The sequence below is a fragment of the Pocillopora damicornis genome, chromosome 11 (genome assembly GCF_964200805.1).
Source record: "Pocillopora damicornis chromosome 11, jaPocDami1.2, whole genome shotgun sequence".
In the NCBI taxonomy this organism is placed as follows: Eukaryota; Metazoa; Cnidaria; class Anthozoa; order Scleractinia; family Pocilloporidae; genus Pocillopora; species Pocillopora damicornis.
Window position 1 is genome coordinate 3,117,357 of NC_142680.1, and position 21,254 is coordinate 3,138,610.

Below are 21,254 nucleotides of genomic sequence, written 5' to 3' on the forward strand. Positions count from 1 at the left end.
CATACTAGCCTGCCTAGACACTTCCTAGTGTTCTAACAAGGAGAATTTGTTCAACAATCAAGAGCTTCTTAGGTTGGTGATCATCTCCTTTATTCTCATGACCTTAATGCTTGATTCAGGGCTGATGTTATGAGTAGAAATTAGATGTTAGTCAATCTTAGGGGTTAAAGGGATAAAAGAAAACAACAAGGCTATCAGGGGTTAATTGTGGTTGCCTGTTGGATACTTAAAACTGTTATTTCACAGTGTAAGAGGGAGTGTAGTTTCAAAGGGTTAGTTGCACAACAGCTTTGATGTTGTTAGGAGAATTACCCTAACACCTTTTGAGCATATTGTAGGAGAGTCTTTGTCCTGGTGGAGACTCTTTGATAACTGCTACCAGTGCAGAAGTAAACATTCCATGGATTTCACCAAGTTCATGATCCATAAACTCATAGGCTTTTTCATTTGTTGCACAGGCTCCCATGAAAATGAAATTGTCATTCTCATGTGGTGACCATCCTTCTGACTTTAAAGCTGGAGTCCAAAACTCACTGACTGGGTAGGGTAGAGCACCAGGTGCACTTGCTGGATTGGCTGGCTGTGTCTCCTGAAATGGAGAAAGATGCATCTGATGCTATGTGAACAATAATCACAAAGTGAACATCTTCGCAATATCACAACCTACTAGTAGATAGTATTTCTTCAGTATGTCTTGAATATAAAGTAAATGAAGAGTTATCATCAGTGAAATGATTGACTTATTGGTTAGAAATTGATTGAAAGAGTGACAGATGGCATGACTAACTGATTGACTGCCTCAAGAGGTAAGGTTCTAGAGAAACTGGTGCTGCCATGGAGAGCATAACAGGGTAACTATGTATTGTCAACTGAGTTGATAAAGAAATGCAAATTGGGCATTGTAAAGAGTTTCTAAGCTGATTGTCAGAGCAAATGATGAGGGGCCAACCCTTGCAATGTCAGTTTCGAAACTCTTTATGTTGGCCAAATTACGCTATTAACTCAGGTGATGATACTACCCTGATTGACAGATTGGTTGATTGATTGATTGATTGATTGATCAATTGATTGAAGAGGAAAGATAGATGAACAAGAAAAGAGTATTTTCCTAAATTTGTCACATCGAAGCATTTGTGTAGTTCACAGTGGGTGCAAAGAGTATGTAGCAGGATGTAGGAACATTTCTTGTGAAGAAAATATCAACCTAATGAATTGAATGTTATTCAACAGTGGTGACCACCACCTACTTTAGTATAACCTGTTTCATTATGCCGACAACAACCATCAAAGAATCAAAAAAGCTACTCAAAGTCTTGTCATGGAGAAGCTGTTACATAATCATGTACATGAAAAGAAAAATCAAATAATATTTTTAAAAAATCTACCTGAGTAACTGTTGAACTCAGTTGTGTTTCCTGAACTGGACAGTGCTCTTCTTCATGCTCCGTGGGATACCCTCTGGCTTTTAGAACCTTTTGATACTCACTCATGTATTCATCAGACAATGCAAGCTGTGCAAAGAAGACATTCAAAACACTTGCAATTAGTGTCTGCATTTAAGTCTGCTTGTAGGTTTAATCACAAGTTTATTATGTAACTGCTGCAACTCACAACTTATGTTGCATGAAGCAACTTTACCCCTTAACTCCTGTAAGTGACCAAGACAGAATTTCTCCTCACACTATCAATACAATATCAAGCTGGCAAGTGATGAGAATGAAGTAAAATGTCAATTAGGGGATTAATAGTGGATCCCATGCAAAATTCTCCAAACTAACATTATAAAAATTGGTTGACAGACAGTAAGGAGAATTACTAATGAGATCTGGGAGTGAAAGGGTTCAGGTATTGACATTAATCCTGGGAAGGATATGCAACAGATGTGGTCCATCACAGGAAATTCTGCCAAAATTCATAACATTTTCCAAAACTGTAATCAAGCTTTACTAATTGTTTTCCTTCAGTGTTACTGCAAATAATAATGTTGAATTTTGAGTAAGGACTAAACTCAAAGTTCAACATTATTATTTACACTGTAAAATACTTTTGTAGGAGAACATACACCAATTTTCAAAGCAACAGAGGCTTGGCCTAGAACTTCAATGTTATTTCCCAAAAAGCTTTTCTGTTACAATGCTTATTTATTTGCCTTGGTGGAAACATGCATTGTGTGACTTAAGTGGACTGAGCTTTCCCAGAAACACAATGATTCATACTTCTTTACGGCAGAAATAAAAAATATATGGCTTTTGGACAAACAATTCTTCTTTAACTGAACTTTCTAAAATGATCAATGGTTGAGGTTTTCTGAAAACCAGTTGTGACACTAAAATTTACTTTTAGATCCAAAGTATTTGAAACTGGTTCTGAACAAATGCAACAAATGTAAGTTCATTCACATCATCTGACTTATTCTACAGTATAAAATACATTTAGAAGTTTATCTGCTTTGCACCTTTTCAAATCAAGAAAAACTTTTGAGCTACAGTATTGCCCCACGGTCAGTGGTTTACCTGTTTTATGCCTGTGTAGGTGTTTTTCACCTCTGAATTACCTCTGTACATACGGCCAGAAAAACAGCAATCAAAGATAACATTGACAAGTGCCCCCTTGTTAATCAACTTGGACAGGTGAGGCTTGAAATGTTCACCTGTTATACAAGTATCAAGGATGTGGTATTCACATCAACCTGCAAAAAAAATTAAAAACATAAAAGGTTGACTTAGTTGAGTCTTATTACAATCTTATGTTAAAAATAAAGGAGCTACACTTATACACTTACATCAGAGTGACGTGGCCCATAAAGGTGTTCGCCAGGGAGAAAACTTGAAAAGCACCTCTTTCATTGCAAATTTATACTTACTGAAATACTCCCTAACTTACCAGAGTTTTGATTTGATAGATTAGGCCAATGATCAGTTTGTTACATACACCTTCTTTCCATCTCTGTGCCAAGATGTCAAATGGTTTTTATCTAATGGTCACGGTATTTAAATTTAGTTACGCTAAGAAATGGGAACTACATGTGTTTATTATTTACCATTTCTCTTGTTAAGTCTCCAGGAATCAAGCCTTCATCAAAATAGCCAGCTTGTTTAGGATCAAAGCTATGGCCATGGCCACAATAATAAACAACAACTACTGAACCTTTTTGTGCCCTTACAGACAATTCATCTAAGGAAGCTAGGATGCTTGCCCGTGATGCCAGCAGGCCTTCAAGGACCTTAAATGTAAGCATAGAAAGGTTTTGATATATAATGATAAGGTAAGTGGCCAGGTTATCAAGTAAAGTTTAAAACAGCAGTGTTGAGAAGTTGAGTTTTGAGCATATTTTGATGGGATTTTTGACACAGTAGATCATTCTTTGAAATCTCAAAATGCCAGTGTCTGCAGTACTCCATGCTGCAATTCAATCAATATAAAAATCTATTGTTTATAATGTTTTAATACAACTTTTTAGATAACAATTATGTGATCATATTGAGCCACCACATTTGTTTTGTTGACGTATTTAAAGCTTGCCCAGCTATGTTTGCATCCAGATCTTGCAAAATGAAAAACCCCATAAACTACTACATCAGATCCATATAAGTAGCCCTTTTATATTAGTACTTTCTTGTTTCCTCTTTTTAAATCTTGAAATGTCACACGAGTCTTCAAAAATAGTTGCTGGCCACTGAATGATGAAACTGAAAATCTGATTTTTGGTTTCCAAATGAAGACTTTGGAACACTGGCCCTATAGGCTTAGGACACTGTATACATTCAATGGTAGGGATAAATTTAAGATACGCAGTGCCAGACTGCAAAAATTTGGAGACTTTCTACAGACCTTAATGTTTTCTGGTTGGAATCCATTCTCACAGAGCATGTCTTTCATCAACTTTAGATCATTTGCTACACCTTGCAAGGGGCCACAGTAGGTTGGCAAATCTGCTGAATAACTTGGTCCAATCAAAAGGGCTAAAGTTTCAGCCATATCTCTTGAGGAATCTGAGTATACAAAAAGCAATAGGAAATATTGATGCTTAAATGATTGGGCATGAGGTTGATGATATGAATTTTGTTTTAGATCCATGTAATTTAATGAAATATGAAGAAATTTTATCGAATGAAAAATTTTAAAGAATGTTGTCCTACATATGTGAGCTTACAGTAGATGACCCTGTCACCTTATTTCTCTTCCTTCTTTAGTCATTAGGACTACAGTAATAACCCGCTTATAAGAACCTGGGTTTTAAGAACCTGTTAGGCCAAAATTCTCATTTTAAGCCCCCCCCTACATAAGAACCTATTAAGCCTAAAGTTTTTAGTTAGGTTCTTATCAGTGGGGTTGCTGTAAAAGTGTCTTGGCAGAAACTAATAACTAACTGATTAAACTGTTATGTTTTGTTAAGAACATATAGTTTTACTGTATCTGCACTGAACTGCCTATAGGCATTGCTCTACATGGTACATTATAGATGATTTATTATGAGATGATACTGTATTTGCAATATATATACAATATATTCCAATGAAATACATATGCAAATTTAAGAACCTATTTAAGAACCTGTTTAGGCTAAATTTCCTTTAAGTACCATTTATATAAGAACCTATTTAGGCTAAATTGAAAAATTCAGGTTCTTATACGCGGGTTATTACTGTATAAAGGATCAGATCTTATTCTGGGGCATTGGAAATTTGATCACCCACACAATTTCCCTTCCTTGGAACTGATTCAAGTCTTAATAATTTCCTTACACATTGTTTGACGATTTCTGTTGATAGCTAGGGAAATAGAAGCTCAAATTTTTCGCCCAAAAGTAAAGCATTGCCTAGCAAACCCCAGATGGTGTGCGATGTTTAACGTTTTCACTCTTTAAGTAAAAGTTCCGCTCAGGGTGGCTTAGGAAGGATAACTTAATTGGCTCCATAACATATAAGTTACATGGTTGCATGGGCAACTTTTTAGGAACGTGTGGCACATTTAACATTGGTTCACATTTACTTTATATGCGAGGCAACTCCCTCGAAAACTGAAAGACTCTTCAAAGATAAAACATCGTGAGAATTTGATGGCACTGTAGCTCACAACAGATCAATTTTGACTGAAGATTAACAATCCTTTCAATTAAGAGGAGCATTAAACTACCATAACACTTACCAAAACAACTAAACGATCTTTCTAGTTCGTAAATTGTTGTGGTGCTCGCTGTAGCTACCTTCTTAATGCAGTCAGTACTTCGTTTTCACCCGACGAAACTTTGCAAACGAAATTTACAAAGTTGCATAGCGGAAGTAAATAGGGGAAAGTCCCTCTCGCTGACTCTCAAGTCACGTGGAAAGAAAACCGCATTTCATTTTCAGTAGGGAAGATCTATGATCGATAAAATCTCTAGGAATAAAGATGAAAAAGTCATCCGCTGACAAGCTCCGCTGACAAAACTCATTTAGACAGTTTAGGCGGACGACCAGACCGGAGCCATTCGTGTATTTTACCGCAGACAGGAATGGCTCCAACTCATGCGTATGTTAATTTTTTTTTTTCGTTTTGGCTAAATAATTCATACACTGAGATAAAAACTGAAAGAGCGATTTGTTAGGTTCTTCTTAAGTTGAAGTCTACAGTGCTTGCAAATGAAGCCCTCTTTTCTTACTGTCCTCTTTCCTTACTACAGGGCTATGTAGTTCCTAAGTTTTAAAATAATGCAGCAACTGCATCTCACGTTTGGAAAATCACGCAATGTTGCGTGACGCTGCGAACGATGTTTTTAATTTACAGTTAATGTATGCTCTGCTGGAGAAATATGGCTTAGCCACAATCGAGGGAGTTTTTTTTCGTGGAAAACTGATTTTCTAGGTTATATTGTTGACATAAAGGGCAAATCCATTCATCGGGCTCTTCATCTGTTTTAAAACTACTGTTCGCACAGCGCTGCTCACTAGTTTAGTTTTAAATTTTTTTTCAAAAACTGTTTAAAATTATTTAAAAATTATTGAAAAAAAATTATTAAAATTGAGTCGGAGCTATTCCTGTCTGAGGTGAAATACAGGAACGGCTCCAGTCTCTGTTCGTGCGCGTGAACTGACTAAATGAATTTAGTCAGCGGAACTAGTCAGCAGATGACTTTTCCATCGCCGGAATATCGCTGAACGACCTCGCTGAACAAGCTAGACTCTGCCTTCTCTTCATTAAGTAAGTAGCCATTTCTTGTTTGAATCATCGGCGTTTTCACATTGATATTTCATTGTTCCGCTTCGAGACACGCGGTTGACCATACTCACGTGCAAGGAGTTAAGATATAAGTTATTAACTTTTATTACTATTTTTATCATCCAATCACAGGTCGGAGCCATTCCTGTATTTAGTCGCTTGTCAAACTCAAATGATCCGCCATTTTGAAAACCCGCGGCGTGACGTCATCATCGCGACCTGATACGAGCGCAAATTTCTCTTTCGTGACATTCACGTTCGTGACTTGTTCCATTTCATTTTTTTTACTCATTGAAGTTCTCATTAAACAAAGCACAATACTTTGACTCAAACTACAACACTTGTTCATCATTGGTTTATACCTTTCGGTCTATCGGAGACGCGCAGTAACGAGGAGCTAAGTATGGCTTATCTAACAGAATGCTACCCCCACTACCCAATGTGGCAGAATCAGTTTAGAATTAGTCGTCATATCTTACGATTATAACTCTTTATTCTTTTCATACTTGAGTTTACAATTAATCAGTATTACATTTGGAGGTGGAAACACTACTGGCTTAGAATGTGCGGTACTGTATGTCCGCATCTGTCAATCCTGTCATATAGCCTGTGAGGTGTACCTCTGCCAAAACCTCAGTGGTGCTCCTCAATATCAACTTGATAAGACCGTCGGCTTCGATCTCGTACGTAACAAGATCTAAAGCTTGATGCCAGAGCCGGATCTCGGGCACATTATTGGAAATGTCCATGATCTGAAAGTGCAATGTTTGTCCTGCAATGACGAAAATATATACTTAGAAGGAGAACGGTGATATACGGTAAATATACGTACGGTATTGTCGAATTCGAAATGTCAAAAGAAAGCAAGCATCTCTCAAAGGGATTGAGACGAGGTAACGCTTGACACCATGAACCTGAATGAGTAGTAGTAGTAGTAGTATTAGTGGTGGTGGTGGTGGTAGCTGTAGTAGTAGTAGCAGCAGCAGCAGCAGCAGCAGTAGTAGTAGTAGTAGTAGTAGTAGTAGTAGTAGTAGTAGTAGTAGTGATAGTAGCAGTAGTTATAGCAGTAGTAGTAATAGTAGTGGTATTAGTGGTAGCAGTAATAATAATGGTAGTAGTAATAGTAGTAGTATTAGTGGTAGCAGTAATAATAATGGTAGTAGTAATAGTAGTAGTATTAGTGGTAGTAGTAATAATAATGGTAGAAGTAATAGTAGTAGTATTAGTGGTAGTAGTAATAATAATGGTAGTAGTAATAGTAGTAGTATTAGTGGTAGTAGTAATAATAATGGTAGTAGTAATAGTAGTAGTATTAGTGGTAGTAGTAATAATAATGGTAGAAGTAATAGTAGTAGTATTAGTGGTAGTAGTAATAATAATGGTAGTAGTAATAGTAGTAGTATTAGTGGTAGCAGTAATAATGATGGTAGTGGTAGTGCTAGTAGAGATAGTAATGCTAGTGGTGGTAGTAGTAATACGTAATAGCAGGTAGTTAACCTAGTAGACTAAAGGGTGAAGCCATAGTTTAGTCGGGGACGTAGCCAGGATTTTTCAAAGGAGGGTCACACTGTGTCAAACAGAGGGTATTCGCCAGATCATCATGTCGACCTCAACGCCGTGTTTTTCTTAATGTCACAAAAAAACAAAAAAACAAAAAAAAACAAAGGACCCTCCCCCTCCTTACCCTTAGCTACGCCCTTGTAATTACCTTTTTCCCGAAAATGCTCCAAGTCAAACATGTTGAAAGAGTATATATTGGCCCCTTCGTTCTGTATGACAGTGAATGGTCCTTTTGTTCCCATGGTAACCTCATCATGAAGTCTGAATGAAACATAAACAATTGATTATGTATTCATCGTTATAAATACGAGTGATGTTAAGAAAGAATTAGAGTTGAGTAAGTGAGAAAACTAGATTCAACGAAATTTAAAAGAATCAGAATGAAAAAAGGGCGATGCACTTCAGGAGAAATCTCTCTTTTTTTTAACGATTCAAAGCCAACTGTTTACAGGAACAGAGTCAGTGAAGAACTTGGATTCCCCTGGTCGTTTGATCAATAGAAACTAGTATTACCAGTAATGAAAACATTTATTGATCAGTTTTGGATATCCGACCCATCTGGCTTTTGAGAATATAAAAATTATTTCTTCCATTACTGTTAAGTGGTCACATACCTGGATCCTTTAAAGATGGTTACTCCTTTCACATTTCCTACTCTTCTCCATCCCCAGTCCCCCTTCATGAAGTAAAGATCTCCGTCGCCGTAAGAGTTATCGAAGAAGATTCCGGACGAGAGGCTTCCACGTTTACCTCCAATATTGAGAGTAGCTCCAATTGACAGCAGGTTACCATCTGCTCCTAAATCAACGACCAGGAAATCATTTTTAGTATACTCATTGCGACCCACCATGCCACTTATTACGAACACATCATTCCCTGCTCCAGTGTCGATCTTCACTTGCCCATGTACGGGATTTATCCGGTCAACTCATCAATGCTGATTCGGTCGCTCTCCGGTTCACAATGACCAGCTCTAGTGTCATCCGAATGGCTTGTCTTTCTTTCACGCTTGGAAGCTTCGTCCCTAGCGGAGAAGTGGCTAAGGTCCACATCATTGTACTGGGGTACAGCTGAGGTGTCGATCTCCACATTAGGATGAACGAGTCCTACGGTTGCCATACGGTACCTTCTTGAGAGGAATTCGATGTACTCGCGGAAACTCCCAGTGTTAACATTGATGGTATTACCACAGAACTTGCGTTCCAGCGGAGCTCCCAAAAAGTCATAACGAACATCCAACTGAAATTTGCTGTCAGAGTACGTAGATCGTCGCTCCTCTCCTAACACAAGATAGCGTTTACTTCGGTAGACAGCCGTCTTAGGATTGCAAGGAGCTGTGCCTGTTTTGCAAGATGGCTGGAAGAATTTAATTGGAGTATTTGGCCGAATTTTGGTGCTTTCAATCAGCACACCAGAGTTGATCTGATACAGCCAGCCAAAGCTGAAACAGAAAACACCAAATGACACAATGCAAGCGACAACATGAATAAGAAAGTAGAGTCGTATCACTACTAATTGGGAACCTGCATTAACATATGAATGGTTACCATTTGACAATATTATTTATGTTCACCATCATGCAAAGACATCAAAGACTCACCCTTGCGCCCTTGCTAGTTGATCTCTGTAGCCTTGCAATTCATGGCTCGCCACTTCCGTCAACTTGTTCGCCGTTTCTATAGCTAAGCTTCTCGGCCAAAGAATCTGGACGATAATAGATGCAAGGAAAAAGGCAATTGCAAGAACGGGACCAACAACCGGTATGAATCCCACCAGCTTAGCCAGTACTTTACTCGCTACATGTTTTGCAACAGTCTGAGCAGCAAACAAACCCAAGGCAACGGTGCAACCAACAATTCCGAGTATGTTGTTGACAATACCCATTTTGTTTTGGTTTTTAATTGCATCGTGGAGTCCCATGCCGCTAATAACGATCCCAAGAATGTCTGTGAACGGACGGACGTTTGCCAGCTGTGGTGGAAAGTCTAGCCTTCTCACAAAGTATCGCACTTTTCCATACACGTGCCAAGCTTTAATCTCCTTGGGAGATGGTCTGTTTCTATTGGCAAGCTGTTTGAGTTTGGCAAAATCCGCTTTCCAAGCATTAAAAATGGCTTCTCTGGCAGTATCTGAATAGAAAACAAAAATCAATTTGGCGTTAAATGCAGAAGTTATATTTGAAAAAAAGTCACTTTCATTTAAGAGAAAAGGTCTATATTATGAGTTAAGCAGGATACTCCATTGAGGCTTATCCAGTGTCCGTTGTTGTAACGAAATGAGTATGGGAGCTCCTCTAGTTCAAGGCAGGCTACCCACCTCCCACCTTCCAAGAAAGTAATTAGATTTTCCTGACAGTTTGCTGGTATTGATTCTTTCATCTTTCTGAAGAGAGGAAAATCGTGTCTTTCCTACAAGAGCAAATTAGGGAATCTAATGGGGACTGTAATGGGGGTTCGATCCCATACCTTCTGATCCAGATTACCGGGTGTCAATCCTTATGCCATTATGTCTTCCGCGTTTAAGAGAATATGAAGATTTATATTAAGAGCTAAGTTATACACTCACAGTTATACACTGTGTTTTGATTCGCCTAATCCCTGAACAGTGGAGCAGCCACTGATAAAAGAAAATGATCAGCGAATCTCAACAACAACATCTCGTTGTTAAGCAGCTATTGACCAATCAGGGTCAAGTAATCATGCCTTCTTGATTACCAAAAGTGCCCTCGTGATTAAGGAAAATGCCCCAAGTATCAGCCAATCAACATTTCAGATTTTTCCCAGTATGTGATAAAGCAGTAGACTGACCTTTCTATCGGTTTACTAGCGTAATAGTCCACGCGGGATGTGGGTAAAACACGAGAAAAGTTTGTAAATCACGAGCCGGATGTGTTCTATTGCTTTTATGAAATAATTATGGTTTGGCGGTGCAAAAAACGATTGGTTTTGAGCATCTGCAATCACGACGCCTCAATTATTTTATAAATTTATCTTTACGGAGCTCCAGCCATGAACATCATGTCTCTAATATATAGATACACTACTCGACACTAAGGAATAACTTGAATTATTTAATATAAACCAATCACCAAACCTTGATCAGCCATTAAGGCTTTGACATCATTCTGAAGTTTTTCTTTAGCAGCACTTGTCTTTGAGCCAGACCTCTGAAACGCCGTCAGCTTCGCCTTGATGGCTTGTCTCATGGCTTCTTGACTCTGTCGCGCGGAAGTTAGAGTTTTTTTGAAGAATAATCTGTTCGACTCCATGACATTTAAAAGATCTCCAACAGCCCGCCATTCTTGAGGCAGCTCAGCAAGAAAGCATTGAAGCGCTAAAGAAGCAAGAGTCTTGCTGGCCATGTTAGCTTTGCCTGCTTTAGCCAAAGCCATAGCTTCGAGCATAGAAGCCTGTTCGAACATTTTCTTCCCGCCATGGGACATGAAGTAAGTTTGGGAAGCTGGATCCGCCCCGGCTGTGCCTCCGTAAACATCTACCAAAGACGATAGTACTTCGTCATCGTTAAGCTGTGCATTTACAGTACTGGCTAGAGCTAAGAGCGCGACTACAGCAACGAATGAAACAGACTTCTTCATCGCTTAGATTCTTCAAGAACGTGAACTTTCACAAACATCTGACTCCAATCACCTGATTATAAACAAAAGTATGAAAATTTATAAACTCAAACGGTGGCTATCATTTTGTAAAAGACAAATAAAAAAAACAATTATCATGTGATGTCTGTCAATCTGGATTATCAGTCAAGGAGTTCAATCATTCCTCGGTAGTAAGGAATCGGGATGTCCAAATGACACCTCCTCGGTCTTTTCGGTTTTTAGCGGGGTACTGTATGTTTCTCGTTCCATGGAGTATCACTAGACTCGATAAAGTCTAAAACTAAGACATCCCTTTGTCCAGAAACGTCTAGATTCATTGGATTGAAAGCTTGAACTATTGCAGTTTTGTTCACAAAGCAATGGTTTGAACTGAATTAGTGTTAAGTTCTATTTTTGTAGGTACCGTAATGCCCGTAAGCATTATGTGAAAATAATGCCCCGGAATTACCTTCATCAAAGCTGCGTGGGACTGATTCATCGAGGAGTAAAATCAACCATAAATACAAGCGTTTTTATAAACAGATTTACTTATTTTTGCCATGAAAAGCAACTCGTGGGACTTTTTTTTATCTCGAATTATAAATAGTTACACTTTTACACTGAAATATTCGAGGTGCGTTTATATTTGTTCAAACAATTCTTTTACATATACTTCGAATGTTTTTATTTTCTTGGTATGTAAATTTTTTCCGGTACCAAGTGACTGTTTAACACCGATAAAAACTGTAGGTGTAGGTCAGTGAAGGCGATCACGACCACTGAATGCGGACAGTCGAACAGTTGGGAGAATCAAAAATCAGTTAAAGGGGTATACTGAATGACAGGAAGACCCGGATGCGTCAATTCAAGGGACCCACACAGTAAAGTTTGTGATTTCGTGGAAAAAGTTTATATGGAATTTTTAACCCAAACAACATTTCTGCCGCTTGAAAAGAGTCTTACTAAGTTCACAGATACGTAAATGAGAGAGACTGCACAGCAATGGAACATTCATCTTAAGCTTACTCAGGTATCAATTAAAATAATCACAATTGATAAAGAAGCCTTATAGTCGAAAACTTACCGCAGCGACCGTCTTCCTCTATTGACAGTTCCACCGATGCTGTGGACTGGTTTTGGATACTTTTTGTTACGAGAGATAAATTATTTCATGCAAACCAAACAGACCAATATGTTAGTGTTGCATTATTAATCTGTATGTTGTGACCTCTACTAGGGATCAAATACGGTTACACCCGTCGAATATTTTACGATCAACTACATTGCATTGCGCCTAAAAAATAAAAACGATTTTTTTTCCCACTGTACCCCCCGTGAAGTGAAGTCTATACGGTGGTTCTTCTATTTCTTGGGCGAAAAAAAAATTTATTTAGATACTGTGTGTAGAGTTGCCCATCCTGCAAAAAAGTATCTACACAGGACAAAACGTTAAAAAGACGAAAAGCTGCATTATAGGTGAATTGTCAATTTTTTTATAGAATTTTCTGAAGCTTTTCAGTATGGAAAGATTTTTCGTTTATCTATTATCTTGCAAGAGAAAAATCTGAACTGAGTAAACACAACCAGCAAAGAGAGACAAATTAAATTAAACATTAACTGGATCCCAAGTTTAAATAAAACCAGCTACTACCGGTCCCTTCTTTGTTCATTGACAAATTATCAGCATTGATGGGAAAATGGGTTATAACAGAAAGGATGCTACAATAATTAAGTGAAAAGAAATAATTTCCTCTTAACTTAAGGCGTCTATCTTTACTGACGGATGAAATATTTTTAGTGACACATGGGTGTAGCGATTTGATTCTTTTGTATCATAAGAGTTTCGGCTGCCGTTTACCTCGATTAAGTAACGTGTATATGGTAAATAATTCAGTAAATTGACGTCACAGTGACCATGGTTTGTGTGTTTTGCCAGCTTGTGCGGAAAATAAACTTTACAATGTAGCAGTTTTAGAATAGAAGAAGAACCTTCACAAGATAAATATCATAGTCAAGACCATTGTCAGGTATAACAGACAAGAAAAAAGGCTTGTCATTGAGCGATAAGTGAAAAAGCTTTCTTCCAGGTAAGAACACATCAAAACTTGGAACAAGTTTTTTAATTTGTTTGTACTTTCTATCTTTTGGAGCTGGAAAAGATGAGTGCTACTTTGAGATTGAGGTCTATCAAACGATGCCTTTTACCGCAGTGCCAGCCGTACAACTCGTATCGCGTATTTCACAAAATGTGCCTTATATCTCACAGAAAAGTTAAAAAATGGTTAAGTCTGCTCTCTAGCTAAGTGGCTTATATCGCCGTAGCTTATCCCACTTTCTGTGGCGTGAAACGACTGGGAGTATCACTTTTGGACAAGATACTTGTTCATTGTTGTTTACTCCACAGCATTTTGTTGCGCTCCCTGGGATTTGTCGGAACACATTTATACTCCTTAGCTATGAAACTCTTTACAGTGGCCAATTTACGTTATCAACTCAGTTGATAATGCTAACTTATCCTGCTATACTCCTAGACTCAGTTGTTCGGAAAGAGATTAACGTTAATTTAGGATTAAGCTAACCCTAATTCTAGGCTTGGCTTTAATTTCTCATGTAGAAGAGCGCGTATAAGAGCTAGGGTTTTTTGCGTCTTCTCAATACGACTCAAAACTAACGGGGGGAAAATTAAAAAAGGAAAATTCCTTTCGCAGAGCTTTGAAGCTAAATTAAAACTTTGAGCGGCTTGAATCCAGGCTTATCGACGTGAAGTTCAGCCCGCTTACCTCAATCACAGGCCATTGCGTCTCCCAAAGTTCTGAAAGGAATAGGTTTATCATCTTGTGTCTTACAGCGTGTGTTGTTTGGAACTGTTAGACTCTTACAGAAGCGAGCACCACTTTCAATCTACTTAGTACTTAAAAAAAATGATTTACCGGTAGATCAGATATCTTTAGATTTAGGGAATGAGGTTTATTATTACCCTGAGTCTAATAACGCGGGTTGTTTCGAATTTTTAGAATCTACAGATGCTCACACCACTTTCAATCGACTTCGTACTTACAGAAAATAAGTTAGATCTATAAAAAAATCGATTACAAGGGAAAGTACAGAGGAGTTTCCAGAATGCTAATTTTCTCTTTGTTTTAAAAAGAACGTTTTCCTGGAGCTGAATTCTGTAAGCGAACTAGAAACAAAATAAAGCAGTAAAGTAAGTAAAGAACAGTAAACAGACTGGTTGATACTTAGAGCGCAAATCAACAAAGAGGGTAACGTAACTGGATAGGTCTTATCGCCCCCTTGTTTGCCATCTGAGCGATCGGAAGACTGAGAGAGACTGGTAACCATCCATTACGTAGAGCTTAAAGCATTTAACATGCTCTGATTCAGTTTGACCGGATAAACCCGTTGCTTTTTTATACATATTATTATCAGAATTTAACTGACGGTAGTGATATGTCAAGAAAGTGGATTCAGTTTTACTTTCCCGACAAAAAGTGCCTTGGGAAATGAAATCCTTTACAAAAAGATGTCTGCCTTCGATTTTGATTTTAAAGCCTTTAAAACCAAGATACATAAGAACGTGAAACAGAAAATAAAACACGAGAATCTGAAAATACTGCAAAAAACGGTGAAATAAGAATCAATATACTTTCATAAAGAAGTCTATCGAATGTTGTTTTGGCAATGGCTTGGAACTACTGTCTTCTTTATCAATATAAGCAATGCGTGAGGATTCCGCAGTCTTTCGAATTGGCAGAAATCCTTTATTTGTCACTATGGTATTACCTGACGCTGTCAGAGTTATAGACTAAGGGCTAACGCTCGAAACGTCAGCTTAGTTATCAACTCAGTTGATAAAACCAAATTACCTTGTCATACTTCCTCACCGACGTAGCACCACAGTTTATTTAGAAACTTACCTTTGTTCATGACTCGATTGTCTTCGAAAGTAAAACCTTACTATCTTGGAGTGTCAACCTCGAGATATCATGTGGTAAATACTTAATAAAATATAAAGGGCTTCGAGTTGGCAGAAATTTATATGTTACTGATTTTGATCTGGCAAGATTCTGCTGTGATACAAGACACGTTGTGGACCACTTTGTCTACTTTAGCAGATTTCTGTAGCTTGTCGCTGTCTTCTCAACATAAAGAATTGTCCAGAGGTGAATCGAGGGCGGACGCTGAGCGTGGACAATGAACTCACTGCCTCTCTTGCTTCTGGTGGTCTTTGTATTAGGCTACTCAGGTAATGAACGTAAACCCTTAAACTCCCAAGATCTAGTTGTTAATTCTCCCCTTTAGATGTTACAAATTTCCTAATGAATTAGTAACGAGAGTTTGGTGTTAGATCAAGATAACTTCTATCTGATAAGTTTGAGTATTCTCATAACATGTGTGTTAGATAATTTATGGATATTATAGGGAGAAGTAGCATGTTAATCACGTTAAGGCCTCAAAAGGTTAAGTATCTGTTGAGTGATAACTTTGCTTTAGCTGAATTAAAGAACCTTTTTCCACTAAATTGTTTGATGAAGATTCACTACGATTTCCAAATGAGAACGGCGTCATAAAACAAGGCCAACAATTCAGTGTAAATAGAAAAAATATATATATTCCTAGCGTGATCATATTGTATTTTCAGGCATTAACGGTAGATTACTGCGTTATGGAGAACAAGTGTCAAACCACAATGAAACAGGTGAACTTTAGCAGATGCCTAATTCGACTTGTGGCTACTTTTGAGATAACGTAACTGATATTAAGTTCGATAGGAACATAATGATGATGTGATATTAATGCATCTCGTTTACTAAGCAGAACAAAATCACTGAAAGTAAAGCGGAGTGGCTGGGTTCTGTTTGTTGTAAACCATAAGCTCGACACCCATTGTGCCATATTTTGATCTCGAAGGAAAGGAAGCCGTTTATTTGAGTTAGAACTTGATCTTATGAAAGACAATCTACTAGACCTTAAATAATTTCCATCAAAAAGGAAAAATGTTGGAAAGTTCTTATAACAAAACTAGCGCTTTCGGGAGGGAACTGGGGAGGCAATAAGACTTTTTTGCTTTGACTCTGATGAAAAACAGGCGTGTGACTTGACCTGAAGTAGTTTAAGTATTCCTAATCAAAGAGTCCCATATATAAAAAATTTAACCGGGCTCTCAAGTTACATAAAACTACCATTTTTGAATTACAGCATTTTTAGAACAGATCTGCCCAAAGCCTAATAGCAGGGATCGAAAGTACGTTCGAATCAAGACCTTCAATGACAAGTACGTGTGGGCTTACCCCACACATAAAGGTGATACGTCATACCTGCGTACGCGCTGTTGCGGTGCAAAAGATGCCGTTGGACGAAAAGATATAACCATACCTGGAACAAAAACAACATTCATTGTTCACTGCCTTAGAGCCAACAAAGAAAATGTATTCAGATTTGAGATTCTCTCCAGCTCCAAAAATCCATCTGGCTATTAGTTCGACGCAGATCCAGTTTACTCTCAGTATGGCGTGTACGCCAACAAGCTGACGAGAGTCAGTGCCAAAGACCGGTACAGATTCAATTTTATCGTATCTCGCAAGAGGGGCCCTGTGATTGGCATCCGAACTCAAGGAAAAGCAGGTGAAAGGTATGAAAGTATGAGGAGTAACTGGTTGAAGTTTCATGACGGCGGCCGTGGAAGTGTTACGGGATATAAGAACCTTTATACTAGAAACTTCCCGAGCATGGAGGACACATTTACATTAGAAGCAGGTAATTGAGCAAATTTTTAGCGCTAAATGATATGGGAACCTTCACACCAACACGAAAATATTAGAATAAGAAAGACAATGACTTGTTGAACTCAGTCGAAAATAAGGGGAGATTGACTTTTACTTTATTTGGGGGGGGGGGGGGGTGGGGGAGTTACGGGCGTTGATCAAAGAAACTGTCCGAATCCTTAGAAGGAATGGAACCCAGACCTTCAGATTTATGCTCCCATGCTTTACCACTGAGCTACAGAGAACTAGATGTTGATCCAGAGCATTCCTCTCCTAAATTTGTGACAAGCATCCCACATACAGTATCTGTATTTATTTGCGGGTGGGGGGCGACACTGACTGAAACGAAAAGCACTCTGGTATTGTGTGTTTTAACAAAACCAGGCGAATGGATACTGTACTTTGGAAATCTTACTGGTATAAATTATGATTTTTACCCTTTTTAGTACCCAGCGGATGCGTGACTCCTGGTGAGTATGTATTACAGATTTCAGTTATGGCCGCACCATGGCATACCAGTCAGGAGGACTGTGAGAGTAAACCAGATAGATGCTTTTGGTCGGATGGGTGGGATACACGAAGGCGCAATATGATGACAGCCATATGCTACTACAGCAAAGGTAGGAAAATTATCATCTAAGAGCCATCTCTATAAAGGAGAGAAATTAGATGGGCTTGAAACCTTCATCTTTAAGACTTGGTAAAATTTACCCTCCTATATAAGTTGAACATCACGCAGTTATAACCATCATCATTAGCGAAGCTCCTTCTGAGTTGTTAGCATCGAAAGCCGAATGCCGCTGTGCTTCGCTTAAACACTGAAAGCTCATTCAAGAGCTCTAAAAGCAGTTGATATTCTAAACTTGAAAATTTCTCACCACAAACGCGTGCATGTCAGGTTGACCACGCAGCAACTTCTTTGCTTACTGTGTCATTTTTATTTGCTAGATTCGGTGTGTTATCAGTACAGGGGAGCCAAGATAAAGTAACTGCGCTTGTCAGCTAAACAATGTGAAGCTGAAAACCACTGCTACAATTACAAGAATAACAAATGCTACGATGTACTTTGATGATAATATAAGCGCAGCACTGTGCAAATAAATTTAACGAATTTTCCCCGAAGTGATTATTTCTTTTCTTATTTAGCATCCCACAATGCGAACATGTATCTTTTGAGATAACAAGAACAGCCGTGTATCCCATTTTAGTGCTGATGCACAGCCAACCCATTTTAGTGCTGATGCACAGCGAATCCATTTTAGTGCTGATGCACAGCCAACCCATTTTAGTGCTGATGCACAGCCATCCATTTTAGTGCTGATGCACAGCCAACCATTTTAGTGCTGATGCACAGCCAGCCCATTTCAGTGCTGATGCACAGCCAGCCCATTTTCTTGCACGATTAATCATGGAGTAATTTACCTCACATTTTTGACACACAAATCAGTCAGTCCAGTAATGAGAATGAAGATAGTTGTAACCTATTGCCTTGACTTAACTTTATCGTCAGAGCTATCAAAAATCTTTTGAACGTGATTGGCTATCAGCAATACAATTGGAGCACAAATGGAACAGTGTACCCGTCATGCTTGTGACTGGACAGTTTGATAGGACAGTTTAAAGGTCATGCTTGTGTCACTGCACAATTCCTGCTACCTACGCGCTGGTACACAGACTTCTGGGTACAGTTTCTCGAAAATGCTTAACTTTTGGGTACAGTTTTTCGTGGAAAAAGTCAACTATGTTTACATCTATGAAAATGTCAAACGGATGAGTATTTTGGTTCTCTAATTTCTTCATAGTTTTGATTAATTAGATGCAACACTTTGTGTCGTCCCACTCTATTGGGACTCACACTCATGAGTATCAAATCTAAATCCCCCTTTAATCACACGTTTGATTTAAAACCGAATTGAACTCCGCACGGTCCAACTAACATAAATTCTCGCGACTAACCAATAAAGAAAGGTATGGTATTAGATAGAACCAATTCCTAGATCTTGGGAATAAGGAATATTTAAGATTTGGGGCCACTTTAGGTGGGAAGAGCGAGGGTTCTCACTTTTGGAGCTATTTTGGTAACACTCGGGGTGGTCACGAACTACTCGGGGGTAAAAGAGGTTCTATACTGCAGAGCTAGGTTTGATTTCCACCCTTTTCTTTGATACGGTATTCCAGCCTACTTAAAGACCAAAGCGCGATTACTCAAAATTCTTAACAAAAGGGCCTTCCAATTAAACCACAGCAAGACTACCTATTTCTGTTGACATATCAGTATCACCCTGATCTCTCCCCACACACACCTTCTACGCACCTCTCTGGTCATACATCAGTCATCAAAATTGCGCTAAGTTTTCCCTAACATAAAACATAATTTCCAGATCAAACAAATGTAGAATTGGACACCTAATTGCTACATCCGGATTCACCTCGTAGCGGTCCTTTCTATCCCTCGATTTATTTTCAAAAAGTCACTAAAATAAGAAGTTAACAGAGCATAGTGATTACATAGACCGTGACACTCGAGGCTTCCGAAATATTTGCGTTATTTCGGCCAGAGAGTTTTTCGAGACAGTATAACAAAATAGATAACCTGGAAATAAAAAAGGGGAAGAAAGAACGCAAAGTTTGTTTTTGTTTGTTTGTTTGTTTTTTTAACGTTGACTTAAACGCTTTCGATAGCTATACAGATAGAAATAGAAACCCAAATCGGGTGACACCTGTCCCCAACTTTTTATATCGTTAAAATGTCAATACAACTTTCACTTTTCTGAGTCTATTTGTCCGCTATGGCGTTTCTCGTACAGCACCAGAGAGGAGTAGCTCTCATTATTTCGTTGGGCCAGGTGCGACTCACCCCTCCCCCCCCCCCCCACCACCAAAAAAAATTGATTAGACGTTTATAGTTTAGTGTGCTAGATCAAACAAATGTAAAATTGGACATGTAATTGCTACATCCGGATTCACCTCACAGCGGTCGTCTCTATCCCTCGATTTATTAAAAAAAAAAATAACTAAAATAAGAAGTTAACAGAGCATAACGATTGCACAGACCGTGACACTCGAGGCTCATAAGCAATAACACACCCCGTTGATACCCAGGTTTATCACATGTGGGGTGTCTTGACCGAAGCATTGAATTAGTTGATAGATTCATGACGGAAATACAGAAATATGATCGGTGATTTCAAGTGATTTGAGTTAGTAGATTGCGAGATCGGAGTTACTAGTGAGAAAGAGAATAAAATAGTGAAGATCAAACAAGTCTAATTGCTTGTCACGAAATCATTTACGACACGGGGCAAAATTACTGAATGCTAATTGGCAGAGATAGAGGGCATTTTTTCTTAGTCAAGAGGGCACTTCAAGAAGGCACCATTACTAGATGTTGACTGAGCCTTTTTGCTATTTGCGGTAACGATTTAATGCCTGCAATGGAACTGAATGAAGCCGTATAATGTTGTAAACTGTATTTTGAAAATAAAATGTTAATTGAATCTATAGGTCAGTTACGTTTGTTTTGACGTTTGTGGCGGCATTGAAGGGCTTCATCGCGCGGACATTGCGCACGAATGCAATTCCCTCAAAAATTCAGCCCTTTATGTGATAAATAAGTCATCGCAAATGCCCTCAGGCAATTCAGGATTAATTTCACTTGTATTTTCAAAGTTTTCTTAAAATTGCCAATTTTGGGAAAACTTCGAAAATACAAGTGAAATCCTGAATTGTCCTGGGGCCTATGCGATTACTTAGACTAATCACGACTTTAACGGAAAATCGAAAACAGGAAAAATTAAATTCTTAACCGTCTTCTTTCAGCCTTTTTGTTTACTTAAACCAGAATATTTGCATAAGCTGCGAATAAGAGAATATTACCTCCTCCCCCCCACAGGGTTTTGGGCCGGGGAGGGGGGGTAGGAAAGAAAGGGGGGCTGTAGGGTTTTAGTATAACTGGAAAAGGAGGTTCATTTTTGTTGTGTGCTGATGCCGTTAACTTGATGCTTTATCTCCTAATTTTTCCAGGAGTCATGCAGGCGAAATTTCCAGTCAATACCAATAGTTCATTTTACAGTTGTGTGCTTCGTTGCCAAGCCTTTGAATAGGGGTGAGGCTAAGGTTGACCTTGTTATGATACA

General features: G+C 38.5%; 2 protein-coding genes and 1 pseudogene across 3 annotated transcripts in view; 1 reads left to right on the top strand and 2 right to left on the bottom strand.

The window, feature by feature from the left end:
- Positions 1-21,254, bottom strand: part of LOC149037059 (uncharacterized) — a 68,195-nt gene that overhangs the window by 5,905 nt on the left and 41,036 nt on the right. The window contains exons 7-11 of the mRNA XM_089187640.1: positions 3,832-3,992; positions 3,036-3,223; positions 2,514-2,682; positions 1,386-1,511; positions 321-589 (exon numbers count right to left, since the gene is read on the bottom strand). Coding sequence (XP_089043766.1) covers positions 321-589; positions 1,386-1,511; positions 2,514-2,682; positions 3,036-3,223; positions 3,832-3,992 — 913 coding nt within the window. The remainder of the gene's footprint in view (positions 1-320; positions 590-1,385; positions 1,512-2,513; positions 2,683-3,035; positions 3,224-3,831; positions 3,993-21,254) is intronic.
- LOC113682709 (uncharacterized) lies at positions 6,674-11,261 on the bottom strand (annotated as a pseudogene). Its single transcript, XR_016181154.1, has 5 exons — positions 10,852-11,261; positions 9,359-9,887; positions 8,373-9,199; positions 7,907-8,019; positions 6,674-6,970 (listed from the first exon to the last, which is right to left on the bottom strand). The product of XR_016181154.1 is annotated as an uncharacterized LOC113682709 (transcript).
- LOC149037060 (uncharacterized) lies at positions 15,954-18,240 on the top strand. Its single transcript, XM_089187658.1, has 4 exons — positions 15,954-16,052; positions 16,553-17,110; positions 17,565-17,738; positions 18,067-18,240. The coding sequence occupies exons 2-4, from the start codon at positions 16,996-16,998 to the stop codon at positions 18,105-18,107; spliced, it is 330 nt and encodes a 109-aa protein (XP_089043784.1). The 5' UTR covers positions 15,954-16,052; positions 16,553-16,995; the 3' UTR covers positions 18,108-18,240.

What these genes read in the sequence shown, in the direction of transcription:
- LOC149037060 (XM_089187658.1), top strand. Translation starts at nt 16,996, where the DNA reads ATGAGGAGTAACTGGTTGAAGTTTCATGACGGCGGCCGTGGAAGTGTT. An exon ending in CACATTTACATTAGAAGCAG is followed by an intron (nt 17,111 to 17,564) that starts GTAATTGAGCAA and finishes TACCCTTTTTAG; the next exon opens with TACCCAGCGGATGCGTGACT. An exon ending in CATATGCTACTACAGCAAAG is followed by an intron (nt 17,739 to 18,066) that starts GTAGGAAAATTA and finishes TTTATTTGCTAG; the next exon opens with ATTCGGTGTGTTATCAGTAC.